The following is a 25,148-nucleotide window of genomic DNA, read 5'->3' as shown; positions in this document are numbered from 1 at the left end:
TTGTTACAATAAAAATAAAAGAAATGTAAAAAAAATTATATAATAACAAAAATAAAAATAACATGGATATAACCTGGGATTGGTGGGTGATGAAATGGGTCGTGAAGGGAGAGACACTGTTCTGTGATGAGCTGATTGTCCCAAAAACGCTGTCCTAGGGCAAGCCTTCCAAAGCAGGGACTCCAAACATGTATACAGGATGAGAAAAACAAAGGGCGCCTCCAGGTTAAACGTTTGAGAAGCTTTTAATATACAGACAACAGTGTAGACTTACATTATAAAATCTTAAAATCCAGTAAGAAGTTAACTCGATAGATGCTGAGGGGGGGGGGGTGAAGGGACGTCTATCCTGGCTGGTGGTAGTGCTGATCTTGCTCTCGGGTGTCACTCGGGGCCTCGTTTCCACTATCCCTCCGGACCAGCTGTTTTTTCAGCAACAGGACGGACAGGCTTAGGAGTGACACCCGAGAGCAAGATCAGCACTACCACCAGCCAGGATAGACGTCCCTTCACCCCCCCCCCCCCCCCTCAGCATCTATCGAGTTAACTTCTTACTGGATTTTAAGATTTTATAATGTAAGTCTACACTGTTGTCTGTATATTAAAAGCTTCTCAAACGTTTAACCTGGAGGCGCCCTCTGTTTTTCTCATCCTGCATTTCAACCATCAGTAGCTCTGGAGAAGACTGCCCATTTCTTAGATGTTTTTCCTCAGTGAACCGAGCCATGGTCTGGGTAAGCACTCTCTGGCTGTTGTCAGCAAGTCTGTGATAACAGTCATGTGATAATCATCATATAAGCTCTCGGATGAAGAAGTTCTCTCAGCAAACAAAAAAATGTAACATACCCTTGTATTTCACGGATTTGTATAACGGTTTTAAATGCAAGTTATTCCATGATTTTTTTTTTTTTTTTACTTCCCCCAACCTTTTTATGTTTTTGGTTTCTTGAACTCTTTTTACCCTGTCTTTTTGCAACAGGAAATCTTTTTCTTATCCGATGACTTGTCTAAGACATTTTCCAATTCAGCTCATGTGCTGAACTCTAATGTTTGCTGTGCTGTCTCATAGTTCTACACCGTGTGTTATAAAAAAAAAAAAAATCCAAAGAAAGTGCTAATGTGCTATATCAATTTATACAACATATTCATGGGTTCATGTAATACATACAAACATGTACAAATATAAAGAAAGTAAAGTAAAAAAATTGATCCAGACCATAGATTCAAAAGCAAGTATGTTGCCAGTGAAAAAGGTGAATAAAAGTTCAGAAATTAGCCAACGTGCTCTGTGCTTGTGCGTGCTCCCATCAGAGTGCATACTCACTCGCAGGTGTGGAACACCTGAGCTCATATAGAGGCAGGTATACAAGACGCTTGTGTATGTATGTCAGTGCACCCAATGGTATGAAGTGTCTCTCAATAGGTCTGGTTCATGGAAAAAAAAAACTTAGCAGAAAGATTTTTTTTTTTAATAAATAACACCACCTTTAAAAAACCAAAGATTCCATTAACACTGTAAAGTGCCACGTCTCGGCACTGGGAATGATCTGCGTTTGCTGCTACTTCACACTTCCCTGGAGCCAGGATGTGTTCCACTTTGTGAAAGTGGATTCAAACCCGACCTATGTTCTCGCCCCAAATATAAACATACTTGTTTTCCAATTCAGGCCTGTACAATAGTTCTCCGATGCCAGCCTAAGCATTCTTCTAGAACAGGGATATGCAATTAGCGGACCTCCAGCTGTTGCAAAACTACAAGTCCCATCATGCCTCTGCCTCGTTGTCATGCTTGTGGCTGTCAGAATCTTGCTATGCCTCATGGGACTTGTAGTTCTGCAACAGCTGGAGGTCCGCTAATTGCATATCCCTGTTCTAGAAGCACTGGCCTTAGCTGTGGTCCTGGTAGGTTTGACAGACTCTGAGGCATCTGCCCTGGATCAAACAGGGAGCGATTCAATGATGATTTTTGTCCCTAGGTGTGCCAGACTGAAGGATGATTAGAACTGGCCTAGCTACACAGCTAGGGTATGTGCCATGCACTTGTTGCCAGGGCATCCTTAAAATGTGCAACCCCTGCTTCTCCTGATTTCTTGGGAGACAGCTGTTGTATCCATGGGAACTTTCATGGCAAAGGATAAATCTGTCTTCTTAGAGCCTTTAGACAGATGTGTCACATTTAAAACGCTTATTCTAAAGTAGATATCTTGCACTGCAAAAGGAAGCCTCCTTCCTGAACTAGCTGGAAAGAAGAAGCATTTATCTGTATCTACAGATTTACGAGCAATGACCTAGTTTGAATAGCTTTAAAGAGCTAATCTTCCATCATCAACAAAAATGTTGGAGTTTAATTGTTTCCCCAGTCCATCTTTGTACTCCATCATCCTCAGTCATCTGAGGAGACACATTGCTCATTTTCTTTGGGGTCTTCCAAGATCTTTTTTACTGGGAACTCCAAGGGTGCCAGGCTAGATGGATGGGTGCATAAATAGGCTGAAAAGATTGAGGATTGCAGTTCTGAATTAGGGATTGAAACAACTGAAACACTGATAGACATTTCCTCTAAAATGGAATCCATGAAACACTTTAGGATTCCATTTATCAGTGCAACATTGACATAGAGTGACCTCTGTAGCAACTGGCAAAGGTCAATTGGAAAGATTGTGTAATTGATTATAATGTGTATATCCAGCCAATGTTTCCCCTAACTTTGTATGAATTTGGCAAAGGATTAGAGCCACCGTCTTGTTTTATGTGGGGATCTATTAAAAACAATTATCCTCAATTCCTGTCCTGCTGATAATATTTAATAGATAACACGAGAGGTAAACTCTGCAACAAAAAACGAAGAAAGAAATCCAAATTATTCTCTTTAGGCTAGTAGGTGGGAGGATAAAATCACTGTGGTATTTTGTGTTTTATTGGTATGTGGACCTGTATGTGCCTGTTGCAGAATGTTCGTTACGTACCATTTGTTAAAACATTGTCAGCAGAACAGGAAGTGAAGGAAGATCTTACCAACATAAACCCAAAGAGCAGTAGAAACCAGACAGGCGTTTAAAAGCATTTTCAAAACTACCACATTTTTATTTTTTTGCTTGACATATTTAACTAGAATGAACTCATGGATGAGTAGCAGGATAATGGTTCAGCATATCAAAATACAAGAGCTGTGTTGGTTGCTATGGTTGTAGTTATGCCACTGGGGTGAACAGCATGAAAAACAATTTGGCTTGGCAGGGGAGATACTATAGTTTTGGAGCAAGTTCACTTGGTAAATAGATTTTTTCAGTCTGGATAATGTGAAAATACTGTGCAAGTTTAAATTCTGCAGGCATGTGCACAGGATTGAATGATTCGAGTCTGCACAGCTTCACCTAATTTACTAAGCTAACTGCACCTTGACCTTGCACAGTGAACATGCTCACCTTATGTAGTTGGTGTAGTGAAAATAAAGTAGTTCAAGACCAAATCCTACCTCGATCTAGTGCCGTTTGCAGTGGTGCTGGTCCGTGTTTCCTTCCTCAGAGGCAGCTGTGGGAGCCATTGGCTCCTGCTGCCATAAATGAAATCTTGTGAGATAGGAGCGGCAGGTGAGGATGAGCCCTGCTGTGTAGCTCAAGACTAAGGCCCCATTCACACCTAGGCGTTTTTACACCTGAAGCGCACTGCTCACAAACGCCAGAGGGGAGAATTAACATTATTCCCTATGGTGACTGTTCACACCTGAACGCCCAAACGCCTGTCGCGCGAAGCTCAAACAAGTCCCGGACCTTTTTTTGTTGCGCGTATCGTGCGGTTTGGGCGTATTTGAGCGTTTTTTTCCCCATAGACAGTAATGGGAAACGCGCGAATTGAGCGTATCGCGCGACAACGGGCGTTTGCTACGGGCGTTTCGTCGCTTTAATAAATAGAACTTGTCGCCCATGCAGAAGATTAAAAAAATCTACCAACATAGCAACAAGTGATGAAAAGATGATCATTTTTCCTATTGGCTAAAATAAAAAACACCGAAGTACAAAAACGTCGCACGACGCTGTATGCAAATACGCGCGACAAAACGCCAGAAAAAAACGCCCAAAAAAACGACCGACGCTCAGGTGTGAATGCAGCCTAAGCATGCTGGTCCGTGTTCTCTTCCTCAGAGGCAGCTGTGGGAGCCATTGGCTCCTGCTGCCATAAATGAAATCTTGTGAGATAGGAGCGGCAGGTAAGGATGAGCCCTGCTGTGTAGCTCAAGACTAAGCATGCATGTATGTATGCCTCCATAGCAAGTGGCTTGCTACAGTATATGGGGGGGGGGGGGTACTTCAGCAGGTGCTTACATCCGTGGTGGGGACCCTAGAAAACAGAAGTTTGGGGCTGCTCTTTGCAATGCATTTATGCAAGCCCTCAAAATGTTGCTGTAACCAACTTTGTGAGCTGGAGCAAGAGAGTATAAAAAGGTTTATTGTGTACATTTTTTAGCGCAATGCATTCATTTTTAGTACCCAGAACATTGTATTCCCTAAAAGATGAGACCTTGTAGAATAAAAAGATAGTAGTGGCAATTTTTTTTCAAATGCATATATTCAGGAAAAAAAGTATAGTAAATAGAATTTCCTGACGGCTCTATGTCAGCACAGCTGGGGTATAGACTCCGCTCCCCCATGCCTACAGGACTTAACTCATAAATTTGAGCCCACCTACAGCCTCTGCTTTCTTCTTTTTTCCCCTCCTATGCGCAGGACCTAGGTGTGCTCTTCTACCTGGCTGGTCTAAAGGTCTGGCCATCCATCCATGTGTGTGGATCAAGCTGGACGCAGTCCCTGGTGCCTCATCTAAATTACCCATAATCCAGGGAGCCCTGCTGCTGGTCCTTGGGGCGGCTTTATCATGGCTAACAGCCATTTCTGGGGTCCACTGGGTCCAAATAAAGTGGGCAGCGGTGATGGCAGAGTTTCTCCCCTACGCACACGCACCCGCGCTGTACTGGTGTTGGCGGTCAGATCACGGAGGTTCTGGGAGCTAAAATGCTTTGTATGCAAATTAATGCTGGATTTTGTTATGCCTTGCTCCCTGCAGCCACTATGCATAGCCTGAGCTCCTCCATAGGGAGTACTCTGCATAACAGGTACATAAAGTAACACTTTGTTCACACATGGCAATAACCCGTTGGTGGCTTCTCATATTTGCTTTACTGTAGTGCCATTTTGCCAACCCCCTTCAAAAGAACAGCATTTCTAGAGAAGGTAGAGGAGTCACCTGTGGATGTCTACCAACAGAGCTTGGCATTTTTCTTCCAGAGGTAGACCACTTACATTCCCAGTCAATACCAAGTTGCTGAAGTTCCATTCCAGGGCCCAGAACCCACAAACACATCGGGTGGAGGTGCTGACCGCAGAATGGATCTCCAAGACAGCTTATGCCTTTTCTGCCGCTTCCTCCAAATGTCAGCTTCCAGCGAAGGCTGAGGCGAGGGAAGGCGACAGTTCTGGTACCCTCTGCTCATCCTTATAAAAGTGTCAAGGAGTGACTCCCTCTGCCTTATAGATCAAATCTTCTCCAAAGTCCCATTCATCCAGCATCCAACAGGATGAATTAGCAGAGGCTAATGGATTTTGAATGCTCTGAAGATTTTGTATAATCTTACAAAAACAAGAAAGGACAGCGTTAAGCGTGCCTATAGTAGAATATGGCATACATTCCCAGTATAATTGCTGTTCAAGATTTTATGCTGGACTCTTCATAAGCCTGTTCTGAAATGCCTGCAGGTGTGGCTTGATTTAGTTCTATGCGCAAGTATGCTATAGGCATGCATTTTGACCATCTCTGCCTTCACCGGCATACAGTGGGCATCCAACGCTTAATTATACAGTTTTTGAAGGTGCAGTTTGGTTGAAACCTCACATTGTTTCTGGAATAAGCATCGGGAGGGGGGGGGCCTCTTTTCCTGCAGCCTGCCAGGTTGCGTGCTCAGATAAAGGGTCTGGTATGGATTTTTGGGGGGAACTCCACGCCATTTTTTATTTTTATTTGGCCTGGAGTTCCCATTAAAATCCATACCAGACCTGAAGGGCCTGGTATGGATATTTGGGGAGGAACCCCACGTATTTTTTTTTTTTAAATTGACACAGGGTTCCCCTTAATATCCATATCAGACCTGAAGGGCCTCCCGTATTCCCGGGAGCCAACAATTTATTATAGACATGAGTGGTTTTAAAATGACATCCCCCCCTTCAGAAATGACAGTTCTAAGCACGCGAAACATGCGCTGCTTTACCGGCATACTTTACACACCCCCTAGGTACGAAATTTAAAGGAATATTTCACTTTTATTGTTTCACTTTAAGCATCATTAAAATCACCGCTCCCAAAAAAAAAAAACAGCAGTTTTCAAAACTTTTTGTTGCATTGATACATGTCCCCTGGGGCAGGACCCGGGTCCCCAAACACTTTTCATGACAATAACTTGCATATAAGCCTTTAAAATTAGCACTTTAGATTTCTCCCATAGCCTACAGGGTGTTCTGTGGCTTTTCGAAATTGCTGCGAACACCCCAAATTGTTTGCGGTTCGCCGAACGAGCGAACAGGCAATGTTCGAGTTGAACATAAGTTCGACTCCAACTCGAAGCCCATCCCTATTTAAGACTTTAAAAGTCTTGCAAATTAGATAATTGGTAAGATTTCTCTTACGGATACAGGAAAAACATGCAAGCACAAAAATCATGACAACACAGTAAAAAAAATAAATAAAAAAAAAATAAAATAAAAAAAGAAGAAGGAGGTGGTGAACTGAGGTAGGGAGGAGATTGAAAGTCCCAAAATAGTGATCAGAAAAAGCTAAATAATCCAGTACAATCTATGATCAAATAAAAGATACATTAACTTTTGGTTTCAACAAATTACAAAAAGGTAGAATATAATGTGTTCATAACTTCAAAGAGAGAAGTTTGTAGCTCAATCAAAATGTTACATACATTACGTTACAGAAGGTGTTTAAACACAAATGTATTTGAAAATGCCTTTTCTGTTGGACAGTTGTATGTAAGAAAGGACTACAGAAAATAAAAATGGAGAACAGCATTTATGCAGAACCAGACATTGTAGTATACACTGATCAGCCACAGCATTAAAAACACTGTCAGGAGAAGTGAGCAACGTATTATCTTGTTACAATTGGATAGGAAAGTTGGTGGGATATATTAGGCAGCAAGCGTTTTCCATGAAGTGTTGAAAGCAAAAAAGCAGTTTGTTGTGTATGGGGCTGTGCAGCCACAGAATGGTCAGGGTGCCCATGTCGCCCCATTGCCACAGCCAAAAGCTTCTGCAACTGGACCAAAGAGCAATGGAAGAAAGTGGACTGGTCTGATGAATCAGGTTTTCTTTTACATCATGTGGATGGCAGAGTACATGTGCGTCCCTTATTTGGGGAAGTGATGGCACTAGGATGCATTATGGGAAAAAAGCAAATTCGCAGAGGCAGTGTAATGCTTTGGGCAATGTTTTGATGGGAAATTTGGCTCCTGCAATTCACTTTGACATGTACCACCTACCTAAACATTGTTGGTGACCAAGTACACCCCTTCTTATAAAAAAGGTATTTCCTGATGGTAGTGACCTTTTCCAGCAAGATAATTTACCTTGCTACACTGTAAAAATGGTTCAAAATGGTCTGAGGTTCACAACATATTTTGGTAGTCAATCGATTGAAAAAAAAAAAAAAAAACCTCCATATACAATATCTAATACCCAAGACCATACACCTCTAATAAAGCATGACCTAATATGCTCCTGCAGGGGAAAAAAATTCTCTACCGATTTCCCACTCAGATATTCCTGGATCAACTGTACCTATACATTTTATTACTATCCAGTTTTTTAAACTAATTTAGGAAATAATTTAGGTCTTTCTTAAAACAATCTATGGCGCTGGCCAAAAACCAGCTCTTGAGGGAGTCTATTCCACATTTTCACAGCCCTTAGTGTGAAGAAGCTTTTCCATATTTGCAGATTAAAGCTCTTTTGCTCTAGACATACAGGAGTGCCCTCTGCAATGACCTTAAAGTGAATAATTACACCAAGCTCACTATATGGACCTCCTACATATGTATACATTTTTGATTTTATCCTCCTTAATCTCCTCTCATGAGAGAATAAATTCAGTTTAGCTAATTTTCCTCATAGCTGAGCTTATCAGTTTAGTTGCCCTTCTCTGCACTTTCTCCAGTTTCCCAATATCTTTTTTTGTGAAATGGTGACCAAAACTAAATTGCATATTACTAATGTGCAGGGGCAAAAACAAATCTCTCTCTCTCTCTCTCTCTCTCTCTCTCTCAAGATCCTTCATCATTGATTTCCCCCCAGTTGTACTCCCCCTTAGTACATAGATGTTATTCCATTTGTATAGCTTGGTGTCATCTGCAAGGACTACAATGGTACTTTTAATCCAAGACCCCATATCATTTATATAAAAAAGCAGGGGTGTCAACAATGAACCTCGGGGTACCCCACTAATAACTTTTGACCAGTGGTTTTCAACCCTATCCTCAAGTAGGCCATGTTTGCAGGTTTTCCTTTATCTTGCAGCACCTGCCAGTAGAACTTCAGACATCTGAACGGCTGACGCGTTTCTGGGGCATACCCCCCTTCTTCAAAGCCTAGATGGTCCGTGATACCTGTCTCCTGCTGCATGTCCTCCTTAATATAGGTATATGTGTGTGTATGTATGCACATGTGCAAGGGCGGCTCCCAATGCTAGTGTCCACTGATTGGCAGGCCCCACCCATTTCCTCGGAAGCCCACACATCCAGACTGCCACCCCATTGCGGAACCGGAAGTGCGGGGTGGAACGCAAGGGGTCCCCGCACTTCCTGGTTGTATGATGGCGTGCGTTCCAGTGCACACACTCGCTGACCAGGAACACTCAGGCTATTGATGGCAGCAAACGGCACCATCATGGCTCCTGTCCTGCAACACAAGGGGGAGCAGGTAAGGACTCATTTTATCTGACCATCTGGGCACTGCCCCGTTTTTTAGATCATGTTCACCCCCTTTTTTTTTTCCTGGTGATCCCTGTTACCAAACATAAAACAAGGAGGCTATTGAGTCTACAGCGGTGCAAGGATCACCTTGACACAATGTGCCTCTCTATACCACACTTGTGCACGCCTTTTTGGGGTGGAAGTCTGGATGGGTGGGGTTCCGAGGAAAGGGGTGGGGCCTGCCAATCAGTGACCACTAGCGTTGGGGGCCGCCCTTGCACATGTGCATACATACACACATATACCTATATTAAAGAGGACATGCAGCAGGAGAGCGGTATCACAGACCATCTAGGCTTTGAAGAAGGGGGTACGCCCCAGAGACGCGTCAGCCGTTCAGATGTCTGAAGTTCTACTGGCAGGTGCCGTGAGGTCCAGTCCAGCTGTCTGAAAAGCACTTACTTATAATTATTTTGTGAGTGAGTAGGACCATTGCTTTTTATTTAAAAAATGTAAGTGGTAATGCACAAGGTCGGTGCACCCTTCTTTCTTTTCTTTTTGTTTTAGCCTTATGAACACCCTTTGTTCTGTGGAGGGCTGCAAAACTTCAGACTTTGCCGTTAGACTATACTGCTGTACCCGGTTTGGCAAAACACCAGAGCGCAGGAGGACTTTTTTGTGTTATTGCGGTTTCCTTTATCTTGCACAGGTGCTTTAAATCAGTCAATTGCTTGGTATATTGGACAACTATTTTATCTAAGAGAAATTCCCAAAACCTGGCCTTTTAGGAGAACTTGAGGACAAGGTTGAGAACCACTGCCTTACACCATTTAGAGTATGAATCATTAATTACTACTCTCTGAGTATGGTCTTTTAGGCCCCTTTCACATGGGGCAGATCAGTAATGATCCGCCTCGTGAACCTCTGCTTGCTCAGCGCGGATCGCTCCGTTGATCCCTGCAAAGCCGGCGGATGACAGGGCGGTCTCCGCACACTGTGCAGGGACCGCCCTGTTTTTTCTCCGCTCTCCCCTATGGGGGGGGGGGGGGGGAAATCGGATGAACACGGACCGTCTGTCCGTGTTCATCCGATCGACGGATGGAAAAGTAGGTTTTTCCTCCGTCACACTTTGGCGGATCGGAGCGGGTCGGATGTCAGTGGGCATGTCAATGCTGACATCCACGGCTCCATAGAGGAGCACGGAGCGCCCATTCAGGTTCACCAAAAAAACTGGCAGGCGGACCTGAACGGGCCGCCCGTGTGAAAGAGCCCTTAGTCAGTATTCTACCCATTTGCTAACCTGTAGACTTTACCCTGCACATTAGCCATATGTGGTGAATGGTGTCAAACGCTTTTGCAAAATCCAAGTATACTATGTCCACAGCCACTCCTTTGTCTAAGGTTTTACTTACCTTCTCATAAAAATAAAATTGTAATTATTTTAGCAAGAACTCCTCTATGTGGTCTTTTATTAAACTTGCCAGTATCTTCCCAACTATAGAAGTTAAACTAACAGGTCTATTGTTACTTGGTAAAGTCTTTGACCCCTTTTTAAATAAAGGCACCACATTGGCCTTATGCCCATCCAGCGGCACTATGCCAGCCATAGAGTCACTAAAAATTTGAAACAATGACTTTGAAATAACAGAGCTTAATTCTTTTAAGACACAGTTGGGAAGATAGTGTATGCAAGTGTATGCCATCTGGTCCAGGTGCCTTATTCACCTTGATCTGTCTAAACATTTCTGGACCATATCAATTTTAAGCCATAATAGTGGTTAATTTGAGGCTATGTCAATGCCAATTATGGACATGAGCTCCCCCATACTCATTTGTATACACGGAGCTGAAGAAATTATTTAATACATTTTCCTTTTCTTTGTCCCCAGTCACCCACTCTAGATTTAGTAAAAGGCCCACAAGCTCACACCTTACCTTTTGACTTCTAATATAATTGAAGATTTTGTTTGGATTTGTCCTATTCTCTTTTGCAATCTGTAACACATTTTTTTATTTTTTGCAGCCTTCATGTCTGGTTTACATTTTCTGTTATATTCCTTGTAACATTTAAATGATAATAGTAGACCATTATTAAAAAGCTAATTTTCTTATATTTATAGCTTTTTAACTTTGACCGCGAACCACAAAGAATACAGGAGAAAAACCTATAGCGTTCCATACAATTGGGGTCTATTTCTCTGAAGGAGAATAATCAATCAAGAAACAAATTAAAGTGAATGTCTGCCCACCCCTGCAAAAATGCAAAGCCAGCAGCTACACATACTGAAGTTGCTGACTTTTAATAATAGGAGACTTACCTGTTCTGGAGTTGGGCGATGTCAGCGCCACAGCTGATGAGGGAAAGCATACGACTTTATGTGAAGAACAGACCCAAGTATATATCTCTAGAGACCACCCCCCCTATTTGTTGGCATAGAGACACAGGGTGGGATAAACATATCAGGCACATTCAAACTTTTCAAAACACATCTTTAGACAAAATCTGGACATGCAGCCAACAACTAATGGTACTGAAGCACTGAACCTTTCAACAACTTTTTAAAACAGTACCTGGACAACACAGATCACTTTTTACCTGGAGAGACCTGTTAAAAAGGAGTTTCTCCTCTATGACTCAGGCATGCGTGCCTGCACACAGTTCAAATGTCCAATGTCAGTGTTCTAATCATAGTGTAAACAACCTGGCTGGTTCAGAGGTAAAATTAAATGCAGATGGCTGTACCAAGTCCGATTAGTGCAGATCAGACTGGGCTTCTCAGGTCAACCTGTGTCCCCTAATAGACACAGGGTCCTGGGGAGCTTAACCAGGATTTTCCTGACCCCTCTAAGGTAAGCTGGGTTCCACGGTCCCCCGGCTCAAAGCGACTCCCGTCACATACAGCAAGCAAACCAAGGCACTTAGGTTTTTTTTTTTTTTTTAAACAAGTGTAGCATTACCCCCGAAGGAGCTTCTGGCTTGATTTGGGTGGCACGTTACCTCTTTGTCCCCGCTGTCTAGGGTACTAGATGAGAGCTGTAATAAAGTTAATGTCCACACTGTCAATGTCTTTTCTGTGCTTTATTACCCAGCGGGGTAAGATAAAAGTAGTACTAGGTGAAGGGATAGAAGAAATGGAAGATGGCGGATTCAGGGTTAACTGGTTTCTGGAAACAGTCCTGCTTCCAACAACAACTTTCTTCACCACTCTAGCCAGAGTGGGTACAGTGCACCTGACCTAGCAGTCAGAGGGTCACTGGGAGCTTTAGCAAAGTCCCTGCCACAGACCTTCCCAAAGAGTGGAGATATTTTTGGTCCGAATTCCTTCTCAAACTGGATTTAGTACCCGAATCCCCTTCAAGCAGCTTTAGTGATTTCAGGACTAATAGGCGACCACCATTCAGCCTCTCAGAACGATGAAGCAACAGGCCTCTCCAGGGACACCAGCCTCGTGCTCGGTATTCTCCTGGACAGGTTCGTCATCAGTTGACTTCCTCCCAGGGGACGGACAGCACAGGACCACTTGTAAATTGCGGACCCAGTCTACCCACCGGGCCCACAAGTAGATTAGTTGCTCCAGACCAACATGGTCCCGGAACCAGGAACACTCTAACACACACCCCGGCTAGGAGGGCCACACACGGGGGTGGTGGGACGACTGCCCAGGCGGATGGAACGACGACGCAAAACCAATGGCGTCTGCCCCCTAAATGACTCTCCCCAGCATGCACAGTGAGGCGATCAACCCTCCTGATTGGCTGTCGGAGAGAAGCATCAACAAGACCCTGACCTCACTGCTGCCACCTGTTGTCTGTGGGGGGTGAGAGTCCCCAGACAACAAGCATAGGCACACAGTACAGCCAGAGCTGGAACAGAGGCCCTTAAATTTAGCCAAATAACATGGTCAGAGGCAACTAACTCTCTGACCCCCTCTAAATTTACAGCAACACCTGCTATAAAAAGTAGCCAGGCGCTACACAAGTATTTCAAGGCTCTGTTAGTTTACCTTCTACTACAAGTTTTGTTGTATTGAAGCTGTTGCCAGGCCTTTGTATTCTAGTTTACAGTATAAATATACAGTATATACAGAATATACTAAAAAAAAAAAAAACAAAAAAAAAAAAAAAAGAAGAAGAACCCAAGCCTTTTTCTGCATAAGGGTCTTTTGAGGTTTGTTTTTAGCTGTGCAGCTAAAAATACCGCTCATTTTGAAGTGGAGCAATTTATGACACAATCTGGTAAAAAAATACATTAAAAACTAGCACAGCTTATTAACCACTTGCCGACCTGCAGCTGTCATCATACTGTGGCAGGTTGTCCTTTTAAGCAGGATTGCAGGCGCGCCGCCGGAGGGTGCATGCGCCTGCTGCACTGCGGGGTGGGGGGGGGTACCGATGCTCGTGACCGGCGGTCGCGATGACAGTCAGCCACGAACGATCATGGGTACGAGAGGCAAAACAGGGACATGGGTGTGTAAACACATACACAACCCTGTTCAGTGAGGAGAGGAGATTGTGAGCTCCTACAAGCTGGGAACCATGATCGGTCATCTCCTATAGTGAGTCTCCTCCCCCTACAGTTAGAACACACACACACACACACACACACACACACACTAGGGAACACAGTTAACCCCTTCCCTGCCAGTGACATTTACACAGTAAGCAGTGCATTTGTAAAGCACTAATCATTGTGTAAGTGCTAATAGTCCCAAAAATGTGTCCGATGTGTTCGCCATAATGTCGCAGTACCAATAAAAATTGCAGATCGCCACCATTACTAGTAAAAAATATTAATAATAATGCCATAAATCTATCCCCTATTTTGTAGACACTATAACGTTTGTGCAAACCAATCTATATACATGTATTGCGATTTTTATTACCAAAAATACATATTGGCCTATAACGAGGAAAACTTTTTTTTTTTATAAAAAGGGGGGGGGATATTACAAGTACAAAATATTGGGGGTGTTTTACAAAAGGAAAATCCACTTTGCACTACAAGTGCACTTGTAAGTGCAGATGCTGTAGATCTGAGGGGAAGCTCTGAAATTAGAGGAAGCTCTGCTGATTTTACCATTCAATCATGTGCAAGAAAAAAATGATGTTTTTTATTTTCCTTGCATATCCCCCTTGGATCTACAGCGACTGCACTTGGAAGTGCACTTGTAGTGCAACGTGGATTTGCCTTTCGTTAACCCCAGTGTGTTTTTTTTTTTTTCTTCAAAATTGTTCCAGCTGCAGAGATGATAAAATACCACCAAAAGAAAGCTCTATTTGTGGCAAAAAAAGGACATAAGTTTTGTTTGGGTAAAACGTTGCGCAATTGTCAGTTAAAACGATGCAGTGCCGCATCACAAAAAAATGGCCTGGTCATTGAGCAGTTAAATCGTCCAGGGCTGAAGTGGTTAAATAGGAAATTTTTTCAATAAGTTGACTACATCCTTATTTTCAAACAGGCTTTGTCGAGAACACTGCATTAAACATGTCAGAATCCAAAGAGCACTTCTCATTGCCAGACTGGAGTGCACTTAAAGGCATAAAAAAGGAAGTAAAAGCTCAATTAAGAATAATTAAAAATAAAATGCACTGAAAATAAGTACAAGTAGAGAAGGCTCAAAATATGCAACTCTCTCAGGTTTAACAACTCTAATGGTAACATTAATATGAAGAAGTGAATCAATCTAATCCCAAAAGCAATTTATAGCTAGTCAGGATGAGAAAAGCTATACGCTGAAAATTAACCCTGCCACATTGGAATTAGGGCTGGTAGAATAAAAATGCTTCATCTAGGCTAGTCTTATCTTGCCAATCTTGCTGTAGTACACAGAGTAAATTAAATCATCTTGGAAAATTAACCCAATTTAAAAAAAATAGATTTTGGCTACCTAGTAGGATTGACATACATGTTATTTCTTAATGGGCTTCATTTAGCTTTCAAGTCCTAAATACCTGAAAGTTTGATTGATAGTAATAAATAAAGGATTTTTTTTTGAAGGTGAATTACTGATAATTATGGATGACTATAACAAACAATTGACTGGTTGGTGAATTGATAATTGACAGATTGTCATATTTGCCATGTAAAAAAAAATGATGTATGATTCTGTAAAGATTGGACTAAGCTTTATACATGAAGTTAATGCAGTAATAAAACAATCCATCAGATGAAATTCTACGCTCCCTTTTAACGTTTACTAAAAATATATAAATTGTTTACAGAGCAGATATCCCCCTCATCCTCCTTCCTGCCAGCTCTACTGATGCAAAAAAAAAAAAAAAAAAAAAGAAGAAGGAAGGGAGAGATCCATAGAAAACCCAGAATGCAATTTTTATGATAAACAATATTTGAGCAGCCTTTTATCAAACTCAAATTTTCACGCAAGCACAGTGGGTGCTTTAAAAAAAACAAATGTAAATGTATTTTCACAACCACACACACACACACACACAGACTTAAAAGTTAACTTTTTAGGAAAAAATTAAAATAAAAGCACTTTTTTTGCAGGCAAGAAAAAAATAAAAAAATAAATGCAAGCGTAGAACAGGTTTTTTATTTTTAAAGAAAAAAAAAAAAAAACAAGCCTTTACAGTCACTTTAAATAACCATTTCTGGTAAAAAAAAAATGCATAAGGAATATCTCAGTATGTAAATTAAATGTTTTGATAGAAAAATGTTCAGGTGTTAAAATGGCCAATTAAAATAACCAATGCAGCTTAAGGCTGGATTCACACTATTGCAATTTGGATGCAGGCTTTCCTGCATCCAATTCACGTCAGAAGATTGTGACCGTCGCTCAAAGCTCCGTGACGGCTGCGGAGTGGATTACACCGGAGTCCTGTGCGTCTTCTGCTCTGTTTCAGGTCTGAATTCAGCCAAAAATGTGTACCGAAAGCAGTCTTGAAACAGTGAACAGGGACACACTAGACCCCTGCTGTGAGCAGTTTCCACATAGAGTGTGAATCCAGCTTTAAGCATTACCAAACTCAGGACCCTGCATTCACTATATCTGGTCTCCCACAGAACATAGACATCTAATCAGCAGTATATAGCAGTCTTGTGACGTCTATCAGTTTCTGGTGCTTGTAGGAGGGAGGATTTTTCACACTGCACTGGCTGTCCCATTAGGATCCAGGACCCCTGACCCTGTTTGGCCAGTGCCGATTAGCCCTGTGCTGATCAAATGCCCTCTCCCATGAAAATAAAAAAAACACACACTCTAGCAATACACACCAAACTGAGCATGTGCAGCTTGACTCCAGTAATCGTCTTATCTGGACCTTTTTTCGTAGTCAGTGGAAGAAGAGGAGAATATGTGCATACAGGATCAAACAGCCTTTTTACACAATGCAGAGGATCAACTCCTTAGGTTCTACAAGCATGCTTTATGCATATACAAACTGATTTTTACTGTTGTGGGTTTAGTAAAACCAACCGATTAGCACTAGCCCCTCCCAGGCCTTTAAGAGGTTTCAGATAGCGGAAGATGGGCATTCGGGTCATGTGACCGCTGTGAATTGCTGTCTCAATAGTCACATGATTGGAAAGCTCCGCATCGCAATTATGCGGCTTACAGATCCCCGCCGTCTACTGTGCTGGCAGCGCGCACATACTGTGTTCTCAGCATGGCAAGTAGTGTACACAGGGCCGCATATATGCCGACATTCAGCATTATGACCCACCCAGTGAGAGGGTGCATACTGTCGGAGCCAATGAGTTAAGCAAGCCATATGAAATACAATAAAAATAGCTTGATTTACCCATAAACACAGTCAGTAGCACTATTGTGTTCTGACAGTGGGAGGTTTCCCAATTGTCAGAATATAATGATCACTGCTAATAGCTATAGCCTCCAGCAGGGATTGCATGAAAAAACCCCAACAGGCTAGTTGTACTGACGTTGGATTGATGGATTGAATTCAGTGCAACTAGTCTGCCCATAGGAAGATTGAAAATGTGTCCAGTTTCTGCTAAAATGGTCCTATTTCAATCGGTCTGCGGCTGGCCTTAATTCTTATAAGTGGACATCCAGGCAGAAATAAAACCACCAAATATTGCAGTTAATACTTAAAACTATTTTAAAATGCAGCTAGGTGTAAGCTAGTGAGAGAGTCTACTGTCACTCTCCTACTGTTCACAGGCTTCAGGCAAAGAGATGACCCAACTGCATTGCTAAGGTTAGGTAAACTGATGATTCATCTGCTTATTTAGCCTGGATTTGTCTGGATGCAAACTGCAGCATAACTTGAGTTCTTTCCAAACTTTGCTGCACAGCAACTGAAGCTAAATTGCATAAAGTGCCTGCCACAGCAGCCATTACCATCCCTTATTCTTCCCAGGGTACACATCGTAAAATGGTAAATTTGCTTCTGCAAACAAAAAGTATATGGGGCTACCCGATCATTTCAGGCCGGCTCATTAGCTATTGTAGATGGTGGAGAAGGCAGTTTTATTTATTTATTTTTTGCACTGGGGATTATTGACTGTAGTCTTATACAAACTTTTAGCAGGCTTCAGAAGGCTTTATCTAATCTTAAAGTGGTATTAAAACCAAAACTTTAATATATTGCAGCTTACTAATCGTTTGATGTGGTGACTGCATCAGTTTTTCTTTCCCCTGTTTTCACCTGGTGATCTGACCAGTAACACTCCTCCTTTATTAGTGAGACACAACTCTAAAGCCTCGTACACACGATTAGATTTTCAGACGGGAATTGTGTGAGGACAGGCTGTTGGCAAAAAAACCGACTGTTTGTATGCACCATCGGACAATTGTTGTCGGATTTTCTACGGACAAATGTTGGATATCATGCTTTAAAATTTTGTGAGGGCAATGGTCTGTTGGATTTTCCGAGCGTGTACACAAGTCCATCAGACAGAATCCCAAAGTGCAAACACGCATGCTTGGAATCAATGCTCAAACACAACATTAGCAGAAGGTGCCCAATGGGTGGCGCTAAAGAGCTGAAAAAGCGTGTTGTTTTGTGTTTGTTAGCCAACAATTGTGTGCAAGACAAAATTCCTGGCCAACAGTCCTACACTTTGTCTGTGGAAAATCCGATCATGTGTACGAGGCTTAAGGGAATGACAGAGGAAGCACAGCAGAAAGCAGCACTGTCAATCTGAAGGGGAGGGGGTGGGGGGCAGGGGTGGACTTACAACTCATGGGGCCTCCGGGCAATAGAAGATTATTGGGCCCCCCGGGCTCACAGATGGCCAAAAAACAAACAAAAAACAAACACAGATTTTTACATACTGTCCCTGGTTTTATTGAGCCTGGCAAACCTGATGGGGCCCCCTAGTGGAATGGGGTCCTCGGGCAGTGCCCGAGAGTCCCAATGGTCAGTCTGCCCCTGGGGGGGGGGGGTTAAATGTATTAGAAGATTTAGAACCAATGACAAATTGAAGCAAACTCCAGCTCACACTTTAAAAGCAATTATTTTTATTTTATTTTATTTATTTTTTCCTTTTGGGATCGAGGTTTTGTTCAAATAAATAAAAGCTGATTATTTAATCACCCCTAACAGCGTTAATGGTTTGTCTCATCCATATAAACGGATACATTCTGCTGGAGAGTTTGTGCGGCGATTTCCAGATGAGAATAAAAGTTTGTGGCTGGATTACTAGATGAAAATAGAAGCAAGCCTAAAAAAAAAAAAAAAAGGGGGAAACAAATACAGCCATCAAAGAATTGATAAGCTGCAATGCAATAACTTTTTTTTGGGATGAATACTGCTTTAAAGAGAATGTATAGGGTACTTAAGTGTGTACAAATATTGCTGCAGTTTATACTATAAAATACATTTTTGATGACACTTCCACAGCTTCTGCTTGAGGCCTCATGCACACCAGACGTTAAAATAACGTTCTAAAAATGTCAGTAGCTTTGCAGGAAGTTTTCAACTTTTTCAAAGTTTTTGGAATATCGTTTATTCGCTTTTTTTTCCTTTTTCAGTGGATCAAAAACGTTAAACGCCAGCGAGCGACGTTTTTGAGCACCTATTAAAGTGGTTTTAAATCCACTTTTTTTACTTTTGCCTACAGGTAAGCCTATAATAAGGCTTACCTGTAGGTATAAAGAATATATCCTGAACCTGTACGGTTTAGGAGATATTCCCCTCGCAATGCGCCGCTGATTGCAGCGGCGCATGCGCAGGGGGGATCCTCGGCTGAAGGGCCGGCCCCGCCGACCCATGCCGGAAAGGAAATCTCCCGCGCGCATGCACGGGAGTGACGTCATCGCCGCTCCAGCCAATCACAGCGCTGGAGCGGCGATACCCGGAAGACACGCTCGGCTCGGCGTGGACCAGGTAAGTTACCTACCTCATTCCGAGGTAAGTATTTCATAATGAGCTAATATGCGGTGCATACTAGCTCATTATGGCTTTTTCCTTGCAGGTGTAAAAAAAAAAAAAAATTATATGTGGGTTTACAACCGCTTTAACATTTATCAGCGTTAGAGCGTTTTACAGCTGAAAAACGTCTCTCCGAAACCCACTCGTTTGGCTTTTTTTTTACTGCTCAAAAACGCTACTGCCCAAAACTGCTGATAACAGGCTATGTGTGCATGGACACAAAGGATAACATGATGGAGAGTTTAATGAATGTAGAAAACAACGTCTACTGTCAAAAACAGTTGCTGTAAAAAACATCAAAAACCGTCCAGCGTGCATGAGGCCTGAATGTTTTTGTTCTTGTGTTGTGGAACAACAACTACAGGAAGCGTTTGATGTGCAATAACCACATCTCTCTCTCTCAAAGTAAACACAGGGCTTATTTTCAGCGGGAACGCGGGGGAACGCAATTCCGGCACCTTCTGGACTGACTGTATGTAATGTCAAGGGGTGCGCTGCAGGGTATTGATGCTCACTGCTGACAGATCTTTTCTAGCTTGAGGGCATCTATTTTTGCAGGGGGTCTATTGTTGCTGAGGATGTCTAGTGTTGCTGGTGGGGGACCTATTGTTGCTGGGGGGGGGGGGGTCAGTGGTTTCTGAAGGAAATCTACTGTTGGGAGAGGGGTCTATTATTGATGGCTGCCAGAGAGTCTATTAATGCTGGCTGTGCGGAGATCTGTTGATGGGGAATTTTGTTATGGGTGGTACATTTTTAGGGGGGGGGGGGATCTATTGTTGCTGGCTGAAGGGGAAACCAAATTCCATACAATTGACTTAGCACAGCAAAATTATACTTGGTTCTGTATTGTTTAAAAGGGGTGGTACTGGGAGGTGGGTAGGGGATGGAACTAAGGGACGTTGCTCGGACGTGGGTAGGAACAGAGAAAACAAGTGACTCGGAAAAGGGGAGTTCCTGCACCTATTGTCTGAGAAAAAAAGCCCTGAGTAAACATACACAGAGAAATACAGAATATGCCTATTAGCATTTTACAAAAAATGGCTTTAGTACCTTGAGTCTCTAAATTGAAATAAACACTTATTTGTTCTGGGTACGAGATGCAGAAAATGTTAAAGTCATTGCAAAGTTCAAACTACTTTCCTGCACACCTACACCAGTATAAGGCTCGATTCACACCTATGCATGTTGCTTTTGAGCATTTTTGTAATGCTTTTTGCGGTGCTTGCTGCGTTTGACGTGCGTTTTTACCGCGATTTGCATTTTTTTTCGGGTTTTTTTTAGCCAGTAATATTTATTTTTACATTTCCTTTAACAACTAGCTATAAACAGGTTTAAAAAAAAAAAAAAATACATGTTTTGGATGCAGGTCCATTAAATTCTATTGCATGCAAAACGCTGCTTTTTGCAGGAAAAAAAGTCCCTGACCCTTTCCAAAAACGCAGAGGCACAAAAAAGCATTGATGTGAACATGTTCCATAGGAAACCATGTTAAAAAATGTCCCTGCATTTTTGCAAAATGCATTAAAAAAAGCATTAGTGTGAATGGAGCCTAACAGCCAGAAAAAGATCACTTGCAGAATGAGAGATCAAGTAACAGCAGCCTTCAAATCAGTTGATCTCTTTTACAGGTCTACAAGTAGGGACTGACCCTACTAGAGCTAAAACCACTTTCTAAAAGCTAAATCCAGCTATCCCAGAACATCCACATTTAATATTCACAGACTAGACATGGACAATGGAAGGGTTTTAAGAAAGCTTGGTAAAAGCTTCTCCAAACTGTTCCTACAGCCCAAGATTTAACAATGATCATGTGCCTATGGCCTTGTGTGCGTATGCATTCAGAATGCATGAATGATAATTGGGCTAACTGAAACTATTAAAAATATATCCACTCCATTTAAATGAATAGGATGAAACTATTACTTTCGCAACCTGGCCATGGTGCTGTACTGTGAAATCACTAAGGCCCCTTTCACATTGAGGAGTTTTTCAGGCGGTAAAGCGCTAAAAATAGCGCTGCTATCCCGCCTGAAAAACTCCTGCACTGCAGACTCAATGTGAAAGCCCGAGGGCTTTCACACTGAGGCGATGCGCTGGCGGGAGACAAAAAAATCTCCTGTCAGCAGCATCTTTGGAGCGGTGAGAGGAGCGGCATGTATACCGCTCCTTCACCGCTCCTTCCCATTGAAAACAATGGGAACCGCGGCAATACCGCCCGCAATGCGCCTCTATAGAGGCGCATTGCGGGCGGTATTAACTCTTTATCGGCCGCTAGCGGGGGTTAATACCGCACCGCTAGCGGCTGATACCCGCGGCAATTCCGGCGGTATAGCGCCGCTATTTTTAGCGGCGTTATACCGCCACCGCAGCTCCCGCCCCAGTCTGAAAGGGGCCTAACTGTTAAATATCAACTACCCATTCCTGCTGCTGATGATAATTACTTGCAGTATATTATTCTTAAAAAAAAAAAAAAAAAATTAGAAGAAGTTTAAAAATACATTTTGATTTTCATTTTAAAACTTTCTGCGCTATACATGATTATTCAACGTAGTTATGCTACCCGTCTATTTTAGCCTTCACATCATAAATTTAGGAAACACATGTCTTTGAGACTAATAATATCTTGACTCTAAGGTGCTCTCTTGATAGGTTTTGCAACAAACAGGATATGATAAATATTCCCTCTGGCCTTAATAGCATATTATTATGTTACTCATCATTTTGAGTTAAAATATAATTCACATATGTCAATTTATCTTTCACACTTGCAGATTTATGAAGAAGTTTACTTTGTATATACAAAATCAAGTTCCATTCAACGACAGGGTAAGTGATTTAGACATCAGAAACAGCATGTTAAATAAAAAACAGTCTTAAAAGTGTTGTACCTTATTCTTTTTTCCTCGCGCTTTCTTAAGTCTGTATCTCTTTTCAGTACACGTTGAATGATTACCTGTTCCTCCTTTGTTAGGAAACTCAAATCCATCAAGTTGACAATTTCCATGACCCTCAACTGACAGCCAACACCATCTAGCAGTGCAATGAACTGATCAACCAGCTTTCAGAAACCACCCACCTCAATTGTGGCAGCTGATCCTTATGACTTCCTCCTGTTTGCCTACTGCTTCAGCTGTTTATGGACTATGTTTTTAAAATCCTGCAATACAACAGCACTTTAACCATTTGCATATGCATTTAAAGAGTATTGATAAGATGGACTGTAAAAAGAAAAAAGGGCAATATTCAGCTTTCGTTGTTTGGTAACACATGATAAAGAAAGGAATCTGTTGCAGACCACAAATTCCCTTTGCCCCAGTATTCATGCATTACATTTCAACTTTTAGCGCCAATGAGGTTAACATAATGGTGGAACAGTGATGATCTAAGCAGGCTTCCACCTTTAAGGCTGGATTCACACCTATGCATTCTTAGTGCTTTTTGCATTTTGCAGATTTACTCTACAGAACGTGTTCCATAGGAAACCATGTTAAAGCGGAGTTTCTATCAAAAATATAAGTTTGCTTTATATTGTAGCTTAGACCTGAAAAATAAAAAAAATTAAACATTTTTACTCACCTCGAAATGCCTGTTGCTATGCGGTCCCACAAAATCTGCCTTCCTATTCACCGAGGATCCTGACGTCAGCTCCCTCGGCTCCCAGGATGCTGTGTGCTTCCCCTGTGTTTCCGGGCTTGTTGATGTTTATGGGTTGCCATCACAACGGCGTGCACTTTTGCCGCCGCCTCCGCTCGTTGTGATGACAACCCAAGTGTTTGACGGTGCAACGCTGCAGTTCTATTGCGAACACACGAGAATGGGGCGGGACGGGAGGCCCTTTCAGCTAGTCATCCACCGTCATCCACAGTATTCCTGGAAGTAATTGCTTGTGGGCTTCACAATGCCCACAAGCAAAATGAGAACACTCTGCAGGGAAGAATATAAACTGTTCATTTTAAATAACTCGGCGGAACGGCGGGACTTTTTCAAATAGTAAGTGAGACTATAGAGACATGTACAACGTGAGATGAAAGGTGATATTTTTAAAAATTGAAAATGTAATGGGAACCCCGCTTTAAATGAGCTGTAGTACAAATCTGCAAAATGCAATAAGCACTAAAAATGTATAGGTGTGAATCAGGCCTACATTTAAACTCTTTGCTTCCCTTTTTGATCACAAGTTCATTGTCATTACCTTGGCTGCAAATGTGTGCTAATGCTGATAGATGTGATGACTGCAGCATGTTGATGATCACCTACAAATGAACCCTATGTTCACATCTCTGCTTATGGCTGCGGCATCGCAGAGATTCCTGCACTCGCAACCACCCGCAGCAAAAACCCACTGCCCTGCAGAAATGCGCGGGCTGTTATTCATTCTGAAAGGCATCCCCACACATGTAAAATAGCAGTGTGTGTGTGGGTGCAGAAACAGCAGGGAAATCGCATTGTCAAAAATACCATGTGATTTTCCTGCGGCTGCGTTTTTGAAGAAGTGCATGCACCCTTTTTTTTGCAGAAACACATTCATTTGAATGGGCTGCCATTCCCCACGCAAACACGGCACACACACATCACATATTTTGAACCTTGGGTTAGAGAAGCTCTTTCCCCTACCCCAGAGTAGTGATCATGGGGGGTTAACCCCAGCACCTGGAACTGAAAAGTGGAGGAGAGGATCGGGTTGGACGAGTGAGCTGATCGGTCCATGACCAGATTGATCCCTCCTGTATGTGTCCATATGATCTGCGTAATAGAGATCCTACAGTTCTGGTAAGCGGCCTGTGTGGCTAATTTTATTAATGCCTATTATTACCTGGCTGTCGTGTGAAAAACAGTATTTTCACCTGCGTTTTTTACCTAAGGATCCATCCATCATCCATCCACAGTGAATGTCATTTGCTATGGATGTTTAATTCAGTCAGTTTGTTTCAGTGTTTGTTTTACATTCATTCTTGGGAAGGATTTATATGATATCACCTGCGTTTTTTACCTAAGAATCCATCCATCATCCATCCACAGTGAATGTCATTTGCATTGGATGTTTAATTCAGTCAGTTTGTTTCAGCGTTTGTTTTACATTCATTCTTGGAAAGGATTTATAGGATAGATTCCCTAGTGCTTTCAATTTTATTATGTGAAGGATGCACATTTGATATATGTGAAGGACGCACATCTGATATATTTGTTTGCACAGTTTGTTTGTTTTTTGGGTTGCGCAATTGTTACTATTTTTTGCACAAACAATGCACTGAAACAAGAGGCCAAACTTTGTTAAGATGATATTAACCACTTGCGGACTGTCCTATAGCAGTTTTACTGCTACTGGGCAGCAGCTGTGCGCAGGATCATGTATATTAAGGATGAACTGAACACCCACCGGTGCGGTTCGCAACAGAACTTGCGAACGGGCAAAACATTTTTAAGAACACCTCTATGGGACACAAACATGAAAAATCAAAAGTGCTCTTTTTAAAGGCTTATATGCATGGTATTGTCATAAAAAAAAGTGTTTGGGGATCTGGGTCCTGCCCCAGGGGACATGTATCAATGCAATTATTTTTTTTTTTTAAATCATGTTTTTTTGGTGAGCAGTGATTTTAATAATGGTTAAAATGAAACAATAAAAATGATTTTTTTTTTTCCTTTAAACACTTCCCACCTGTCCTATAGCAGAATGATGGCCGGGTAGTGGTTCAGTTATCCTGACTGGGCGTCATATGATGTCCAGCAGGATAACTGCCGCTGCGTGCCTGTGGGGGCGTGCATTGCGGCAATCGGTGGTGTGGTGTGTCAGTCTGACACACTGCTACACCGATCTCAGTAAAGAGCC

At 42.3% G+C, this 25,148-nt stretch overlaps 1 protein-coding gene across 2 annotated transcripts in view; it reads right to left on the bottom strand.

Annotated features, from left to right (window-relative positions):
- LOC120937261 overlaps positions 1 to 22,447 on the bottom strand; it is a 235,604-nt gene extending 213,157 nt beyond the window's left edge. For both annotated transcript variants that reach the window (XM_040350324.1, XM_040350325.1), the window contains exon 1: positions 22,207 to 22,447. In XM_040350324.1, coding sequence (XP_040206258.1) covers positions 22,207 to 22,322 — 116 coding nt within the window. In that variant the 5' untranslated portion in view covers positions 22,323 to 22,447. The remainder of the gene's footprint in view (positions 1 to 22,206) is intronic.
- Between the last annotated feature and the right edge of the window lie 2,701 nt (positions 22,448 to 25,148).

Source organism: Rana temporaria, chromosome 4 (genome assembly GCF_905171775.1).
Source record: "Rana temporaria chromosome 4, aRanTem1.1, whole genome shotgun sequence".
Taxonomy (NCBI): domain Eukaryota; kingdom Metazoa; phylum Chordata; class Amphibia; order Anura; family Ranidae; genus Rana; species Rana temporaria.
This window is presented reverse-complemented; position numbering and strand designations above follow the sequence as displayed.